General features: G+C 44.9%; 2 protein-coding genes across 6 annotated transcripts in view; one reads left to right on the forward strand and one right to left on the reverse strand.

The window, feature by feature from the left end:
* Positions 1 to 18,059, reverse strand: part of LOC127001500 (aquaporin-11-like) — a 24,111-nt gene continuing 6,052 nt past the window's right edge. For 2 of the 4 annotated variants that reach the window (XM_050866082.1, XM_050866081.1), the window contains exons 2-5: positions 3,165 to 3,333; positions 2,478 to 2,670; positions 2,093 to 2,313; positions 1 to 1,661 (exon numbers count right to left, since the gene is read on the reverse strand). In XM_050866082.1, the coding sequence (XP_050722039.1) occupies positions 1,462 to 1,661; positions 2,093 to 2,313; positions 2,478 to 2,670; positions 3,165 to 3,330 (780 nt within the window). In that variant the 5' untranslated portion in view covers positions 3,331 to 3,333 and the 3' untranslated portion in view covers positions 1 to 1,461. Of the gene's footprint in view, positions 1,662 to 2,092; positions 2,314 to 2,477; positions 2,671 to 3,164; positions 3,334 to 8,639; positions 10,349 to 13,517; positions 13,715 to 18,059 lie in introns of those variants that run through there. The other 2 variants (XM_050866083.1, XM_050866080.1) reach the window with 2 other exon arrangements.
* The window catches only part of LOC127001501 (aquaporin-11-like), a 25,023-nt gene continuing 13,417 nt past the window's right edge, over positions 6,454 to 18,059 (forward strand). The window contains exons 1-2 of one of the 2 annotated variants that reach the window (XM_050866088.1): positions 6,454 to 7,020; positions 7,161 to 7,532. The gene's annotated coding sequence lies outside the window, so the exon portion shown is untranslated. Of the gene's footprint in view, positions 7,533 to 18,059 lie in introns of both variants that reach the window. The other variant, XM_050866085.1, reaches the window with a different exon arrangement.

Consider the following 18,059-nt stretch of genomic DNA (forward strand, 5'->3'; position numbering starts at 1 on the left):
TTTATATTGCTTTTTAAAGTCTTTATTACAGGTTTTATTTCGTTTAAAATCGTCAACTGCATCGTTAATTATGTATGTACAAGTATATATCTTTTTTACATTTTTTTCTTATATCTTTCGAACATATAACTGGGTAATAGCTTTTAACGGGTATCGTAATATCTCAATGCACTTAAATCTTATATATATTTAACAACCACATGTAACGGGATGAATTAAAAATAAATATTCCTAAAACTAAAAACAACCTCTTTTTTTTATCAACGGTGCAAATAACTTTCGTGCTTTCAATACTCAAGGCACAGAAGGAAGCACTGGATTAATATCGGTTTCTGTGGTTAGGGTAAAAGACAGGATAATTGAGCAAGGGTGAACTAAACTATACCAAAATGACTCTCTCTCTCTCACACACACACACACACACACACACACACACACACACACACACACACACACACACACACGAAGTTATAAAAGAAAGTTGTGTGTGTGTGTGTATTTTTTCTAGCATATTGTGAAACACTCGCGGCCGTGTAAGATGATTATGTGTGTATGTGTGTGTGTGTGTGTGTTCCAGTCATACATTCGCCTAGCTGCAGCCCTAAGGAGAGATAAAAACCGGCGGGTGACTTCCGTTTTTTGTTGTGTTCACGCCGCGGGGGACAACCATATGAAACCCTCAGTAGCCTTAGGTCTTCGTGAGGCTGTGTTGGATGGCAGCTGGAGATCAATCTTGCACCATCACGATTACTTTTTGTTTCTTTTCTTCCCCTTTTATGTACTGTTCGCGCCGCGGGGAACACCCTTAGATCTTTACGGGGTTGCGTTGACCGGCCACTATAATAGACGTCACACTTGCTCCGTAGCTCTCTCTATCCCCGTCTTCTTCCCTTTGTGCGGTAATAATGCTGAGTATGTACACACTGAGATTGATGAGTTTGGTCGCTGGACGTCTCAATGGCCCCGCATCGCTGCCCCTCACTGTTTTCTTCTCTTTGTGCTGTGATAACACTGACTACACACTGAGATAAGTTACTTAAGTCTCCTAGGAATACATATTACTCTACTAAGAAGGTAAACAAAGGAGGGGCGGCAGACTAGCGACTGAAGCACAACGCTGTTTTTGGAGAATATAAAACCATTATTAAAACTAACTTCGAAGTAAGATGTGCGAAGACGATGCGTTCGGTTTCGTTTCACTGTTGAGTATTAAAACATTGTACACGAGGACTGTAGACGCGGCTTGAGTGACTGCCGCTCTTACTTGGTTATCGGTGTGTGGCAGTGGCCCCGAGCAGGCACGGCACCAAGGAGGGTCAGGCAGAAGAGGGTTGTACCTGAACATGCGGGGGGTTCAAGGGTCGCGAAATGGCGTGATATCCATTTCCTGACTGAGAAAATATTTGTCATGATACTGCTCGAAGGTAAGGTTCTGGAAACTCTCTCTTCTTTCTGAGTCGATCATTCCAGCTTGGGCTTGAACGGCGCGAGGATGGTGTTCTTGAGTGAGGGAATGGTCCACACCCGCAGGGACAGCATGGCGCCCAGGATGGAGCCGGCCCAGTACACCACGATGTGCTCGGCGTTGGTGTGGCCGCGGCAGCTCCACTTGAGGCCCGTCGCCAGCACGGGGTTGAAGTAGCCGCCAGAGTAGTCGAAAGCTGCAACGACATAAATCATTTTAGTGCGTCGGCCTTCCCGTGTGCTCCATCTCTTCCCCAGTACTTGAGTAACACTCCAACGTACCTGCTCGTATATAAATTAAATAGGCTGCACCTCGTCTCTATTACCTGAGACACCGCCGCCACGCTTACACTTAGATGAATCACTCGGGCTTAAAAACACGACTATCACTGTAGGCATCAATTACAAGATGATCACATAGATATTATGAAACTCCAGTAGACCAATTGAGAACCATTAATTAACCATCTGCCCTCCCCATCCATAACTTTCTCTAACGCCCGTATGAAACTTATTATTAATATTTCCGTGAAGTACACCTTCTTAATTTAGTTATCCATGAATGAGACGAGAAGCAGGATGATGGATGAGCCTACAGAGGTCAGTAGACATCTAAACGTTCACTCACCGAGGATCACCATGGAGGTGGCAAAGAAGGAGTCGATGGCGGAGGCAAACTTAGGCTCGAATTCCCCAAGAACTCTGGAGAAGAGTCTACAGGCACAGGTGAGCAGCGCCTCGATGAAGAAGCCCACGATGACCGGCACCTGCAGGTCGGCGGTGCAGTCATCCACGCCGCGCCCTACGTGTGTCGCCGCCACCTCCAGCATCCACAGCCGCTTCACCCACCTGAGGGAAGGTTAATGTACACACTTGTTCGAATGTTTGCTCCGGTAATAGTAGCAAAACAACAATCACTATACTAAGATCAACAACAGCAGTAGCTACAACGACAAGTAAAACTGCAACAGTAACGACGACGATAACAATAAAAATAACATCATGTGACTCACCTGAAGGAGGCGATGCCGCCGATCACTTGCGCCACGATCTTGAGCACCACGTGGACGGGGTTGGATCCCGTCTCCACGTACTCCTCCAGCAGGTTGTAGGGACAGGCGGTAGCCGTGCCCCACGACTGGCCCCACCAGATGGTCATCAGGAAGAGGTACACGCCATACGCGTACACGCCGTAGTTATCAGCGACTGTGTGGGCGAAGAAAGGCAGGCGAAGGATGAATTACCTGCGGCCACGGGTCGTTCCTGTCCCTTCATGGTAGCTATCTGATAATCCTTCTGTAATGCCTTAATACTTCCAGTGACGTTATCTTGTACTTAAACAGAGATGGAAATCTTAAAAGTGTGAAAAGCTTAGTAAGGAAGCTTCATACATGGAACTATAGTCTTGTATGCCCACTGTGATCTACAATTGATTAGTAGAAAAGGAGGACTTATATGAATATATATGTCTTTCCTGTTGTTGGCCCTAATAAAGAAAGGACTATAAATTGCACTTGTTTTCCTTCGTACCCGTTGACAAATATGGACTACATCTATTACCTTCTCAGCCAACCTTGTACATTAATTTTCCACGGACTCCCTCAGGCATCCCCAAACACTCCCTGCAGCACCAAACATTATCGCGACATCTCCCCGCTCGCCCCCCGCTAGCACCTTTCCCCTGGGCTGCCACAACTCACTGATGATGAGCTCGAAGCAGGTGCCACACATCTCGGCGGCGGCCACCAGCTCGAGGAGGCAGCCCTTGAGCAGCTCTCCTTCGACCATCTCGCTGAGGCGGCCGCGGATGAAGTGCGACAACGCCATCTGCGTCGCGATGGTGAGCGACGACACCACGATCGACATGTTCTGTTGAGGAGGACGGCGTCAGGCACAGGAGGGGCGAGGAGAGTATGGTGAGGAACAAAAGAGGATGTAAAAAGGTGGCGAAGAGAGAGGGATTGAGAGGAGAGTGGTTGAGAGGGTTAGTGAGGAATGAGTATGGGAAGGTAGTGAGGAGAGGATATGAGAGGGCTTCGTGGAGTGAATGAGGGGATGAGAGGGTTGATGAAATGAGGGGATAATATTTTAGGTATATAAAAAAAAGAGATAGAGTAACAGACGGAATGAGAGGGATGGTGAAGGGAAGGGCTGAGTTGTTGTTTTTCAATGAGGACAACCCAGGAGAGCACTTACGTGGAGGTTATGCAGAGTATTTTTAGAGAAGGAACGAAAGCAAAAGATAATAAAATACTCAATAGAAGGTAATGGGAGCGGTGACGAGGGAGTGATGAAGACAAAGAAGGTACAAGTTAAGTTTTGCTAGTGAAGTTATGAAAGAGAAAAGAAATGAACGAAGGTTGGTGGTGACAAGGACCGAAATTTTGTAAATAGTACAGTTGAAACGAAAGACAGGACGCGTGGAGGAAGAAGTGAAGAAAAAAAACACTTAAGAAGAGAATGAGAGGTTAGTGATGGCGGGGAACGAAATATTGTAAGTAGTAGAGTTGAAATGAAAGACGGGATGGATAGAGAAAAAGTGAACAAAAAAAAGATTAAAAACAGGTATGGTTGCATAATACATAAAAAAATAACTAAAGCAAAACAATTACAACCCAAAACAATAACAGAACATAGCGCAATAAAAATAAAAGACAACTACGTACCTAACCATATAATAAACACAGCATTACAACAGCGTGATAGCCTATTAAACTCCCCAGCCTCTTCCACGGCACATACGTAACCAGGGCAGCCTACACATAGCTCATTGAAGTCCCGTTGCTGCGGCCCGTATAGAAAAAGGATTCCTGATGTGATTCTCTGTGTGGCACGGCGTCTTACCCTCCCGTTATCCCATGGCAAGGAGGAGAAAGAAGTAGGGAGAAGGAGATAAAGGAAGAGAAGGTAGGAAAGGGAAAGGAGAAGAAGTACAAGGAGAAGAAGAATGGGAAAAGGAGGAGAATAGGGAAAAGAAGGTAGGGAAGGGAAAGGAAAAGAAGTACAAGGAGATGAAGAAAGGGAGAAGAAAGAGAAAAGAGAAAAGAAGGTAGGGAAGGGAAAGGAAAAGAAATACAGGAAGAAGAAAGGGAGAAAAAGGAGAAGAGAAAGTAGGAAAGGAAAAGTACAAGAAGACAAAAGCGATCAGGAGAAAAAGAAAAGGGAAAGAAGATATGAAGGGGAAAGGAAAAGAAGTACAAGGAGAAGAAAGGGAGAGGAGAAAAGGAAGGTAGGGAAGGCAAAGAAAAAGAAGGAAAAGTAGGATAAGGAGGAAGAGGAAGAGGAAAAGGATGAAAATGAAAGTCCCTCCCCTTCGCTTCGTCTTAAGAACTGCCAGGGATTAGAGTCACCGTGTGGGAAGGGCGCGGAGTCGGACGTAAGGAAAATCAGAATATTTTTTTTCATTTTGGGGTTTCGATGCGAGGAAAAAAAACAGACCAAAGTGGAAGAAAAAAAACATGGCCAGGAAGATTTGCCTATAGAGGAGTTTCAACACATCCTGGAATTTACGCAAGACCTAAAGAAAATAAAAATAATGAAAGAAGAGTAAATAAGAAAAAAGAAATGAAATGAATGTGGATGTTTTGTGACGGCAATCTGCTTCCCTTCAGGCTGTGACCGGTCAACCTATTCTTAGTACACCTGTCAGGTATTGAAGCCACAGGTAAGTAAGGAAGGTTAGGGAGGATTAGCAAGACACAAGGCCACAAAAAAAACTGGTCGGGTGTAGATGACAAGGTTATGGTTACAAAGAAAAAAGTCAATATTTATGTTTTTATAATATTATCTATTTGGGTGGATTTCCAGCTCCTAAAGACCAGTGTAGTTTTGTCTAAATGATCCGTTACTCTCCCATGTTTGTCCTTCCAACATAATACAGCTTTCATCTTTATTAACGAAACTTCATCACTGTCCAATGTTTGTCCTCCCAACATTATGCAGCTCTTGTCTTTGATAACTAAACTTCGTCACTGACCTGCCTTCTCCAGTGTATGTCCTCCAAACATTATGCAGCTCTTACCTTTATTAACTAAGCTTCATCACTAACCTGCTTTCTCCAATGTTTGTCCTCCCAACATTATGCAGCTCTTTAATAACTAAACTTCGTCACTGACCTGCCTTTTCCTTTATTAGCTAAACTTCCTCACCAGCCTGCTTTATCTAACTACCCATTCATTTACTTTGTCTAAATAACCATATGTTTGTCCTGGCAACATCAATCACTCTTGGTCTTAAATGGATCTTGTTTATCAAAATCTCTAATCTGTCCTGCCTGATCAATACACACATTTGTCCATTCGTTCAGACCGTCACGTAAGGGAGGATAATCAATCACTATTAGTCAAGCATACACTCAGCTAAGGGGGACCTGCTATACTGAGGGTGCTGAACGCTAAATACACCACAGGGTCACATTCTCAAGCATTTCGGCTCCCAAGCACACACAACTGACAAGGCTTTCGTAGGATTTCTGGGTATTTCCATGGGTACTCTTATGACCCTGGTGTTAGTTTGACCTTTTATCTGTACAAGGAATCTAGAAACCACTCCAGAAAACCCGATTAATCCCCTTCTCGGCCTTTGAAAATTGTTGATGTGAGAGGCCGAAGCATCTGAGAATACCGATCACAGGCATCAGCTACTGTGCTCCTGACTAATGCATTATACTCTGCGCTACACGTTAACGATGGCAAGGCTGAGATACTTCTATTATGTCAACGTGATACAGGATGCTACGTGTTCTGTAGACAAGATATATATTGTAATTATTATACTCCATGGCAATTTGTTTACAATGTGATGATGATGTGATCTAAAAACGCTTAGTGCAATGTGGTGTTACTACTTTAAGGTATGGTTAGGTGCGTGTGCGTGAGAGAGAGAGAGAGAGAGAGAGAGAGAGAGAGAGAGAGAGAGAGAGAGAGAGAGAGAGAAAACACTGTAAGGCTTCCCGTCATCGCCACGGTCGGAAGCATTACCAAGCGTGTCGTAACAGTAGCGGCAGTAACAACACGAGCTCTTAAGAGAGTAGACACACCTCTCTCTCCTCGTCCCTTAACGCTGGACACATTGAAAATAAGTGTTCATATAATACAATCACGTGCTATCATTGGTAATTCTTATACACGTACACTTTACCAAATAAACATCATATTAATTCGTCAAACACACGAAGCCAGGAGCAAGCATTGAAAAGAAGAGCGAGAGGATCAAGTAATTAGTGTGTCTCTGTGAAGTGGAATGAGTAATTAAGAAAGATACATTATAATATCACGTCCACAGGAAACCGGATGAAAAGTGAGATTACAAGTGATAATAATTCAAGGAAAACGTGAACAAATTTGACTCCTAAGAACGCATGATGACGTGAGTGCTGTCACGAGGTTATGTTCTTAAGACACATCCTGCTGGGAGGGGCTGAGGATGAGTAGGACGTGACAGAAGAGAAAATAACTTCATTCAAATCTCACGACCACAGTTAATAACGCTGAACAAAAATTACGACGCTAGAAGAGTAAAACGTATTGCAAAAGTGAGATAAGTGACGTGTAAAAGGTGTGTGCATGTAAAGAGCGTAAAAGAAGAGAAAATAACTTCATTCAAAACTTGCGACCACAAATAATAACTTTGAACAAAAATTACGACGCTAGAAGAGTAAAACGTATTGCAAAAGTGAGATAAGTGAAGTGTTAAAGGTGTGTGCATGTAAAGAGCGTAAAAGAAGAGAAAATAACTTCATTCAAAACTTGCGACCACAAATAATAACTTTGAACAAAAATTACGACGCTAGAAGAGTAAAACGAATCGCAAAAGTGACATAAAAGAGAATTGTAAGGAGAGAGCATGTGTATATTAAGGGCGTAAAAGAAGAGAAAATACCACAAATAATAACTTTGAACAAAATTTACGACGCTATAAAAGTAAAACGTATTGCAATAGTGACGTAAGTGAAGTGCAAGGAATGTGAAGGCAAGATAAGACTGTAGTGCTGCGTTACTGAAATAGAAAAATAAATAAAAAAAACGCGGATACTAACGTCTTGGAAGCGTGGCGTAAGTGTGTGAGAGGTAAGCAGATTATTTCCAGAGCAGAGACGAGATTTTGACACACTTATTTACAGAGAAACGCTTTTTAATTATACTAAAATGACTGCAAATACAACAACATCAACAAAAATAGCATGGTGATTGCTAATTTATACGCGTGGGAATTGGTATTAACACTGTCAAGAAAAAAAAATGAAAAAAAAAACATTACAGTTCTCTTTAGGGATATAAACTTCCTTCCGTTGACCTTTGCTCTATATATTTTGCACGATAAGACTTCATCAAGGAGCTTACTTTGATACCACACGCACGCACAGGCTTATATGTGTACTCTTGTGTGTGTGTGTGTGTGTGTGTGTGTGTGTGTGTGTGTGTGTGTGTTTCCATAAGTGCATGACAGAAAAAAATATAGACTGCCAATTATGTAAAGCTGTCAATCATTCTTTCCCTTCCCTTCCCTAATGACCCCTCAAGATGTATTTTGTCTTAATTTATTCATTTATCTATTAGTTTATTTTTCAAGTCAGCCATAGGCGTGACGTGGCGGTGTTCAATAAGGGAGGTGCTGAATGACACAAGCTCAGGTGTGTTAAACAGGTGAAGCGCTTATCAATACAACAAGTGTGTGGAGGAGGGAGCGACGCAACAGACGAGAGTGTGAGTGTGGGTGTGTTTACATGGTGAACACACGACAGTGGTTCTTCCGGTACAGAGTGAGTAAGGCGGTGCAGGAAAAGACAGATTTACAGTGGTGCAGCCCTACACAGGTACTAAAGACAGGTGCTGATAGAAAGAAAAGGTGCTACAGAGAAGATTAACACCCCTGCTGACTAAGAGAGGTGCTGACTGTCATGAAGTGCTGAATAAGACACCTATACTTAGTAGGTAAAAAGGTGCAGATTACACATATGTCGCATGATACAGGTGCTAAGACAGTGCTAATATACAGTGATTTGGTGCTGAGTAAACACAGGTGCGATGGTACAGCATAAAGATGGTTGCTGCAGTGCTGAGTATACATAATTGCTGCGGTGCGGTATGTGAGTGCTGAGAACAAGCGGCAGCGGACGAGCGGAGGTGTGGAGGAGGAAGGGTTGGGGGCAAGCCGGCACCTTAGTCTCTTTTTACCTCTCCCGCTGGGGGCTCCACATCGATGCCGGCAGGTGCAGGCTCCCACAGCGGGTGACCCTGAACGGCCAGCCCGGCGGTCTCATGGTGGTGGTGGCGCGAGGGAGGGAGGATCAGTAGGTCACCCATTATCACAGGAAGTATCACAGGGACGGCAGGAAGGTAGAGACAAGAAGGTAGGTGGACAGGGACGTAGGGATGGGAAATAAGGACCATAGGGAGGTAGGGGAGTGTGGACGGAGATTGACAAGCTATATCACAAGGGTAGAATGGTCGATAAGGATGTAGGAACGGAGAGTAAGGACGATAGGTAGGTAAATAGGCAGGTAGGGAAGTGTGGACGGAGATTCCCAAGTTATGTCACGAGGATGAAGATAGACAGGTAGGAAGGAGTGGAAGGAGATCTCTCAGGTATGGCAACACAGGAATGACAGGTAGCTAGGTAGACAGGTGGGTCAACAGGTGGAGAAGTGTGGACGGAGATCTCTCAGGTTAGTATCATATGGACTTTGAGACGGCAGGGAGGCAGACAGGTAGTAGGTTGGCAGGTGAGCAGGTGTGGTGGACGGAGGAGGTCAGGTGTTGTGGGTCGTAGAGAACCTTTTATTACCATTCCGACAGGGCAGGTGTGCACGCCTCCTTGACTCATCGACATATACTCACTCAGACACACTTTTCTCATTATATTTTCCACGTGGGGAGATCACAGTCACTCGTACCAGTTCCTCTTCTTCCCTTTAACTTTCTTTCCCTCTTTTCTCTCTCTCCCGGCCGTAGGTAAGGTAGCACCCGAGGCCTATACAGCGGGATGTTATGATGATAGAAGACCACAACGAGACCATTTTTTTTAATCCGACATCGCAGTAATCTCGCATCCATTTACTATAGTTTTCCTTTCTCCCAATTCAGCTATTCTTTCCCTCTTCCTTACCTCCCTGCCTTCCCGCCGTGAGTAATAGGCGAGGCTTAAACGTTAAGTACGATATCATGATGTGAGAAAGACAAAGATTCACCTTCCTTCCTCTGCGATTTCAATACATATGTTCTTTTTGCCCTTCTGCTTCTCTTTCGCTTTCCTTTCCGGCTCCTCTCCCAAATAGTCACCGAGGCCTGGACTGCGCGAAGTTATGATGCTAAGAGACAATACTGGCGTGGTGCTATGGCAGAGGATAAGGGTAGAAAGGGGAGGGAGAGGACTTTCTTTACATATATGGCTCTCTCTTCCTTTCTCTTTTTCCCCGATGCAGATAACGGAGACTCGCACAGGATGACGTGAGATTTAAAGATTGAAAAGGCAAGGAAGAAGGAATAGGCGCAGGAAGATCGCAAGAGAAAGGACGAGGGAGAGGCGAGAAAAAGGGTGAAAAACGAGGATATAGGCAAGGAAGGGAGGAAGGGCAAGAACGAAGGAGTACGGCTAAAAAATGGGACAGTTTAAGGAAGGGATGAATGTAAGACGAAAAATAACAGGTAAAGGGAAAGACTAACAGAGGATAGAGGTTAAAAAAAGGACAGAGGATAGATGTTAAAAAAAGAGCAGAAAAGAGACATAGCTAAGGGTAAGGGCGAAAACGAGAAAGGCGAAAACGAGAAATAACTTTGCATACGGAGGAAGAATCTCTGTTTTGGCGTCCACCTCACGAAGTTCATTGCCTCAAGGTCACGCGTTGCTTGGCACTGTGCTCGTCCTGCCCTGCCCGCCGCACACCTGCACCACACACACACACACACACACACACACACACACCTGATCCCCCCTACACACACATACAACCTCCTCCCCCCACATACACATACAACCCCCCCACACACACATACAACCTGCCCCCCCCAACATACACATACAACCTCCCCCCCCGAACATACACATACAACCTCCACCCCCACACCCACATAATCCTGCTCCCCCACCTCCCCCACACACACCCTTAAGTCTGGTCCTACGGCCGTGAAAGACCTGCTTACATCTATCTCCCTTTCACTGCCCCAAATAAAGAGGAAAAAAAAGAAGTAGAAAGCATGTCCTATCTCACTCCACACACACACACACACACACACACACACACACACACCATAATTACTCTCATAATGACTAGTATAAGCCAACATTTTATTGACGTCATATATCCGTGTCGTTGGTTTAAATTTACGTCTCACTCCAGCTGTCTCTCTCTCGGTATTTTTATAACCAGCTGATCTATTTGCGTATTTCTCTCTCTCTCCCTCTCCCTCTCCCTCTCCCTCTCTCTCTCTCTCTCTCTCTCTCCCTGACCTTCTCTCTCCAATTGTTACGGCATGGAGACGCTTGCTTCCCCTTTAAAAGCCTCCTCCTCCTCTTCCTCCTCCTCCTCCCTTCCTACTTCCCTCCCTTTCTCTGCTTATCAAACTTCCTCACTTCGAATTTCTACCTCCCACATCACCAAGCTTTCCCTCCCTCACTCCCTTCGTCTCCACTCTACTTTTCCTCCTCCTCCTCCTCCTCCTGTTTGAACTTCTGATAACCTCGTATTATACCTTCTTTGTCCCATTCTCCCCTTTCTGACCTTTTATAATCCTACCTCTTCCTCACTCTCTCTCCCGTTTCTCTTACATCCTATTTCTCCTTTCCCTTCTTCCCTTTCCTGTCCATAACCTCCCTCTCCTTCCCTGCTTCCCCTATCCCTGCCTGCCTTTCTATATTCCCATCTCCCTTTATCTTATATCTTACATCTTCATTCCCCTCTTCCTTTTCTGTCCGTCTAGCCTCCCTTTCTCTTCCCTATCTTCATCTGATCAGCTCACTTTCCTCGTCCCTTTCTCGCTCCCAAATTCCACCTCTTCCTCACTCTCTCCCCTTCTCTTACATACTAATTCTCCCTTCCCCTTTTCCCTTTCCTGTCTGCCTAACATTCCTTTCTCTTCCCTTTCGTCATCTCCCTCCCTCACTTCCCCCATCCATTGTCTGACTCCATCCTTCCCTCCCCGTCTTTCCTCCTCCCTTGAACTCCATCTGGTCATTCATATCGATTCCCCGAGACTTACGAGTTATGCAGTTCTTGAATTGCTATATTTTGTCCCTTCTGAAATGTTTTTGCTTCGCTGTTTCTTTCTCCTTCCACCCTATGTATTTCTCCCTCCTTGGAATGTTTGAACGAGTGCATGTTTTTTTTTTTGCCAAATGAACGTTTAATTTACTTGAGTGCTTTCTTTTTCCAGACGAGGCGGGAACGTTTTGTCTCTTGGTCTTCCACTGAGAACGTTTCATTTTTTCTTTGCATGAACGTTCACTTCCCACCTCTACATGAACGTTCCCTTCCTACCTCTGCAACGCTCCCTTCCTACCTCTGCATGAACGTTCCCTTCCTATACCTATGCAACATTCCCTTCCTACTTCAGCAACGTTCCCTTCCCACCTCTACATGAACGCTTTGCCCCCCCACCCCACCCCCTCTGAGAACGTTCACTACCTCTACAACGCGCCTTCCCTCTCCCTCCACCGTCCCTGTACTGAGCGGCTCCATTTATACACACTGCCTTCTTTGTTCTCTTTCTTTTTCTTTCCTTCTTGATTGCCGCTAAGAATGGTCGGGGGTAAGAGGGGGGGTAGGGGAGGAGACAATAGCAGACAGACATTAAACACAGGACCATTATCACAGAATCATCATCACATCCTTTCTCTTCTTTTCTTCGTTTCCGTGTTGGTGAAGAGTCGGGTGCACGGAGAAGACAATAGTAACAGGGCGTATTATCACTGGTCTCCTTGTATTCTTGTTTTTCTTTGTTTCATTATTGCATCCGGGTGGTGGAGGGTGGGAGGAAGGGGTGGCACATCAGCTGACGGACACGTGGTGGGGTTATCCGAATCTTGACCTGCATTACCGACGATTGGTGAGCAGTGCGCGTGTGCGTGAACCGCGGGATTAATCTTGCATCGCGGCTGACACAGTCTCTTGACACGCCAATCTGTGGGCCATGCAGACCGGCACGGGGCGTCTGTCTGCTCAGTGTGTTGTCGTGTTGTTGTGTTGGGAGGTGTGTTGTCTTGTGCCCTGCTGTGTGTAATTGTGTTTAGTGATTTGTTTTGTGTTGTGGTTTTATGTGTTGTGTTGTGCTGCGTTGTGTAATAATGTTTAGTGATATGGTGTTTTGTGTTGTTGTGTTGTGTTACGCAATGATGTTTAATAAGGTGTTCTGCCAGAGGTGTTTGTTATACTATCTTACGTTGTGTTGTTACTCTTAATGTTATGGTGTTACGTGATGTGGTGTGTGTTATATGTTGTTGTGTTGTGTTTACGTTGAATTAGGCTGTTTTTGGGGGGACGTTGTTTCCTATACCGTAGTTTGGTTATGTGTTGTGTGTGTGTGTGTGTTAATTATGTATACTGGCATGGTGTTTTGTGGTGTTGTGTTATTGGTATGTATAGTGTTTCTATGATGTGTTATGTAGTTAGGTGACGTGGGTGTGTTGTGCTGTGTCTGTGTGTGTGTGTGTGTGTGTGTGTGTGTGTGTGTGTGTGTGTGTGTGTGTGTGTGTGTGTGTGTGTGTACACGAGTAAACACCAGTCCACCACCATCAGTGTCGCTTCGATCATCACCACCACCACCACCACGCTTAAACACACCACCGGCGAGACGAGACCCAACAAAACAGCGGCGGAGGGACCAGACAGACGGAGCGAGGGGGTCCAACACACACACACACACACACACACACACACACACACACTCCCTACACCAGACAAACCTTAACTTTCACCTTTAATTCACGAGAGCACGAGCCATACACTGATTCCAAACCCGTACCCACACCTGCACCCACGCTCGCCGCGGGTCACATAACAGTTGACACAAGAACTTTCGGGGTATGGATTGAAAACGCTACAAGATGACGTCACCGACTTGAATTTGGAGCCTCGGCGGGAATATCGGAGAGGACGGCGGGCGGGTCACCTCCCCTCCCCGCAGCTCCTGGCACACTGAGGCTTGAGCTAAGGCCGAGGTGCCACGAGGAGGAGGAGGAGGAGGGCCATGATAGTAGTCCTCCGAGTCCGTGCAATGATCCCGCAGTCGGTCAGTATACTCAGACGCTTCTGCCACTCACATCAAATATTTCCAAAGGCCAAAAAGGAGATCAATTGGTTTCTCAGGAGTGGGTTTTCTATGTCCATGGTACAGAAGAAGGGTCAAACTACCACCGGGGCCATTAAGCTATCCCTGGAAATGCTCAAAACTCCTAGAAATACCGTGTCAAATATGTGTAAGCTACTTGGGCGCCGAAATGTTTTAAAATATGGCCTCTATACCTACTGAAGACTCCCTGATAACGTGACTTCAAACACTCATGAATGCCTCGTCTCATGGTAATGGAAACCAGGAAGTAGTGAAGGTGAGGAGTGAGGGAAAACGTGTAGTATAGGTGAAATGGACGAAATGGAGGTCAGGGAAGGAAGGAGCATGAACCAAGTACCGCAGTGGGTGATGGGGGGCTGCGTGCCGGCGGGAAGGGGGCGCGGAGGGGCTAGCGAGGAGGCGGAGGAGAGGGCGAGGGGACGCCGCCGCAGAGGAATCCAGCAGGGGACGGGGACAGGGTGAGTGTAGGATCTTACGGGCGGGCGGGAAGGTTAGGCTACCAGGAGGGCGAGCCTCAGAATATCAGCCAGACGGGAGTGAAGAGAAAGAGGTAGGGGAAACAGCTGAGAGAGGGCGGACAGGGAAAAGAAATCTGTGACGAGGAAAGGAAAATAACTAAGAAGAAAGCGGAGACAAGTAAAATGAAGAAAAGGAAAAAGGATAAGAAAAAGAAAAAGAGGAAAGCTATATAGTAAGAAAGTGAAAAAGAGAGAAGAAGAAAAGAGAAAGACAGAATACTCATCGGAGGAAAATATAGGATGACAATTGTAGGAAAAGAAAGGAAACTAAACAGGAAAAGAACGAGATATAGAGAAAGGATACGAACAAAGAGGCTGAAGAGGAAGAGAGCAAAGAGGATGAAAGGAAAGACCGCTAAAAAGAGGAGAAAAGAATGATAGCTAAAAAGAGGAAGGAAAGAAAATTGCGAAGAAGAAGAAAGGAAGAAAGCTAAGATGAAAGAACGTTAAAAAAACATCATAACAAAAACTAACAAATGGGCTAAAAACAGATTGGAAGGAGAAAGGAATGAATGTCAAGGATGTTTCTCCTCGTTAATTCATGATGTATAGCAGCCTGACATTCAAGGGTGGTTCAAGGGCGTTCAAGGGCTTCGAAATACCATCTAGAAGAGAGAAAGGAAGGAAGTATGGGAAGGGCGCTTAGAAACTGTCACGGAAGGGCATTGTCACGGCCGTCCATACCAATATATACCTGTTAATTATGCATAGAAGCCTGATATTTGATAGGACGGAGTCACGTAAGATACATCAACGCCTCATACCTTACTGACAGAACCGTTTTCCTTATACCATTAACACGCGACACTAATGATACGTATATTTGGGGGAATCAGAATTATGTTGGTTTCCCCTTTAAATCATCTGGTTTTCTCAAGTGTTATTGCGAAGAGGATGTGGAGTGAACTAACCGTGGACGTATGTGGATTAATTACATAACATAAAGGCTTAGACTGTTTATAATGCGACTAATACACGGCGAAAACTTTACTTCTGATGCTATTGTCCTGAACTTATCATTTTATAATTAGTTTACCCTCAAATCTGTTCGGTTATCTCTGGCGTTAAGACCGAGAGAACGAGAGCAATGGAGTGGTTCGATTCGACTTGATTTGATTCCTTATTTCGTACAGTATACATAGAACAATTGACCAAGGATAACACAAGAAAGCATACTACATTAACCTTTATTTCCGAAGTGGCATGTATGAAAGATAGTATGTATGTATATGTATCCCTGTGAAAGATATAGTATGTATGTATGTATCCCTATGCATGTATGGTGCGGAGGAGAACGTGGTATGGTTACTATATATGGGTCACTGGGACACATACACACGAAAAAGACTCGTAAAAAAGAACTTATTATTGATGAAGTGTGTGTGTGTGTGTGTGTGTGTGTGTGTCATCGGTACTACTACACACGCGAGCCACACACACCCTCACCTCCAACCCCACCCCCAACACCTGCCAAACCACCTGCCCCCCCCCAAAAAAATCCACCTCCATTGTGTTACTAAGCAGCGAGGGTCAACCTGCTGCGACGGGACACTGATACGAGACCTACAGAAAACCGAGAACCTATATAGCTGCCTCCCGCTAGTCCTCCTCCACCTCCTCCTTTTCCTTTTCTTCTTTCTTCTTACGATTTAAGGAGAGGATTTCTGCTGTTTCTCCTTTAATCTATATTCTACGTTTACTTTTGTTCTGGATCTTCTTTCTTATCCACAAACTCCTCCTCTCGACCTCTGCCATTTGCGTCTGAACCGATACTTTGAGCACTTTTGTTTCTTCACGGACCACGGACCTCTTTTCATAATGGTCTTCTATTGATCCATAAGTCGTATTGAAGTCTATCAGGAGCGACAACGAGCTTCCTACTTAACCATTCATCCTCTCTCTCTCTCTCTCTCTCTCTCTCTCTCTCTCTCTCTCTCTCTCTCTCTCTCTCTCTCTCTCTCTCTCTCAAGCGGATCAAGTGCGTGCAGATCGCTATATCATCCTCGCCAGCTTTTAACAGATTAGTTTTCACTCGAACCTTTCAGTCTACGTTTGTCAGCGAGTGTCATAACAGTGCGTCGAGGAAGTGATAAACAGTGTACGTGTGAACAGCTCTTGGTTCCTAGTACTCACGCTTCTGTGCCATGTGCCTCCCTTGGGTGTCTGGATAGAACTTGGATATTGTGCTGGAAATGCCATTGAACTCTACCACCACCACTTCTACTACTACTACTACTATATACTACTACTACTACTACTACCTGTGATTTCCCATTTCTGTGCCATGTGCCTCCCTTGGGTGTCTAGTTAGAACCTGTATATTGTGCTGGAAATGCCATTAAACTCTACCACCACCACCACTACTACTATTACTACTACTACTACTACTACTACCACCTGTGCTTTACCATTTCTCCTTAGTCTTCTTGCCTATATCCACTTCCTCCCCTTATTTTCTCTACCCTCTATCCTCGACCCTCCCCTCACTTTCTTTATCCTTAATTCTCTATCAATACCTTTCCCTTACCGTGCTTTCCATACCATTTGCTACCTTACTTTTCCCATCCCTTTCCCACCCTGTTCCCGCTCTCCTTCTGCCCCCCTCCTGCTGTCGTCTCCTCGCCACCCCTCCATCACCGACTCCACTACAATGTCTGCCCTCCCCACCATACCCTCCTCACTACCCTCATTCCCCGCCCTTCCGCACACTACCTTCCCATCACGGTCACCCAGGCATTCAACACAACACATGCGTCTCGCCCGGCCGTGGTACTGTGACAACGGCGAGACGGAGGAGAAAGGAAGGACACAGGGCAAGGTTTGGTTAGTTCTTGTACGGGCTGCGGTCATTCGTTCACCACCTCGTCCCGTCCCGTCCCGTCAAGCTGTCATCTCTCTCTACACTTTTGTCAACGGTAGTGTGAGGTTTGTTTGGTTGGGTTGCAGTGGTCATGTTTTTTGAGAGATGCATTTTTTTATGATTGGTTTGTTTTTTGTGGCCAGTGTTTATGTTCTGCTTGTTAGTTTTCATTGTTACGTATTGCCGCCCGTGATGTTTAAAGTTAATGTTAGTTTGGTTTTGTGTTGTGGTGGTCATGTTTTTTTTTAAAGATAACTTTTCTTTATAATTGGCTCTATTGTTACTGTGTTTATGTTTTGCTTGTTATCTTTTATTGTTACAAATTGGCGTCCGTGCTGGTGAGGTAAATTGCGTCCACGTTATTTCCCTGCCCAGTGAAAACACGTTCCTGACATACGGGAAACTATAGACAAACATGTAAATTGTTTTTTTTTACAGCAAGGGAGACAGCTCAAGGGCAATAAAACAAAAATAAAACAAAAACGCCCGCTAATACCTAATGCATTTTCTCTAGAACTGATAAACTCGCAACACTGGTAACCTTTCCACATCTAGATTTCACCTTGAAGAAAAAAGATATATATACACAAACGTCAATGGCTACGCACTAGACACACATCGATGAATGAAGGAATGTGAGTGACAGGAACGTGAGGGCGAGGTATTGGGCTGCGTCATATTTCAATCTTTTTTTTTTTGTGTGTGTGTGTGGAATGTGCATAGTATACGTATATTTCCAGCTGTGTGTGTGTGTGTGTGTGTGTGTGTGTGTGTGTGTGTGTGTGTGGAATGTGCATAGTATACGTATATTTCCAGCTGTGTGTGTGTGTGTGTGTGTGTGTGTGTGTGTGTGTGTGTGTGTTTACTAGCAAATGATTGTGTATGCAACAGAAAAAAAAAAAATAACAATCTGACTTGCATCTCTAATACGGG

The sequence above is a fragment of the Eriocheir sinensis genome, chromosome 21, assembly GCF_024679095.1.
Source record: "Eriocheir sinensis breed Jianghai 21 chromosome 21, ASM2467909v1, whole genome shotgun sequence".
NCBI classification, from domain to species: domain Eukaryota; kingdom Metazoa; phylum Arthropoda; class Malacostraca; order Decapoda; family Varunidae; genus Eriocheir; species Eriocheir sinensis.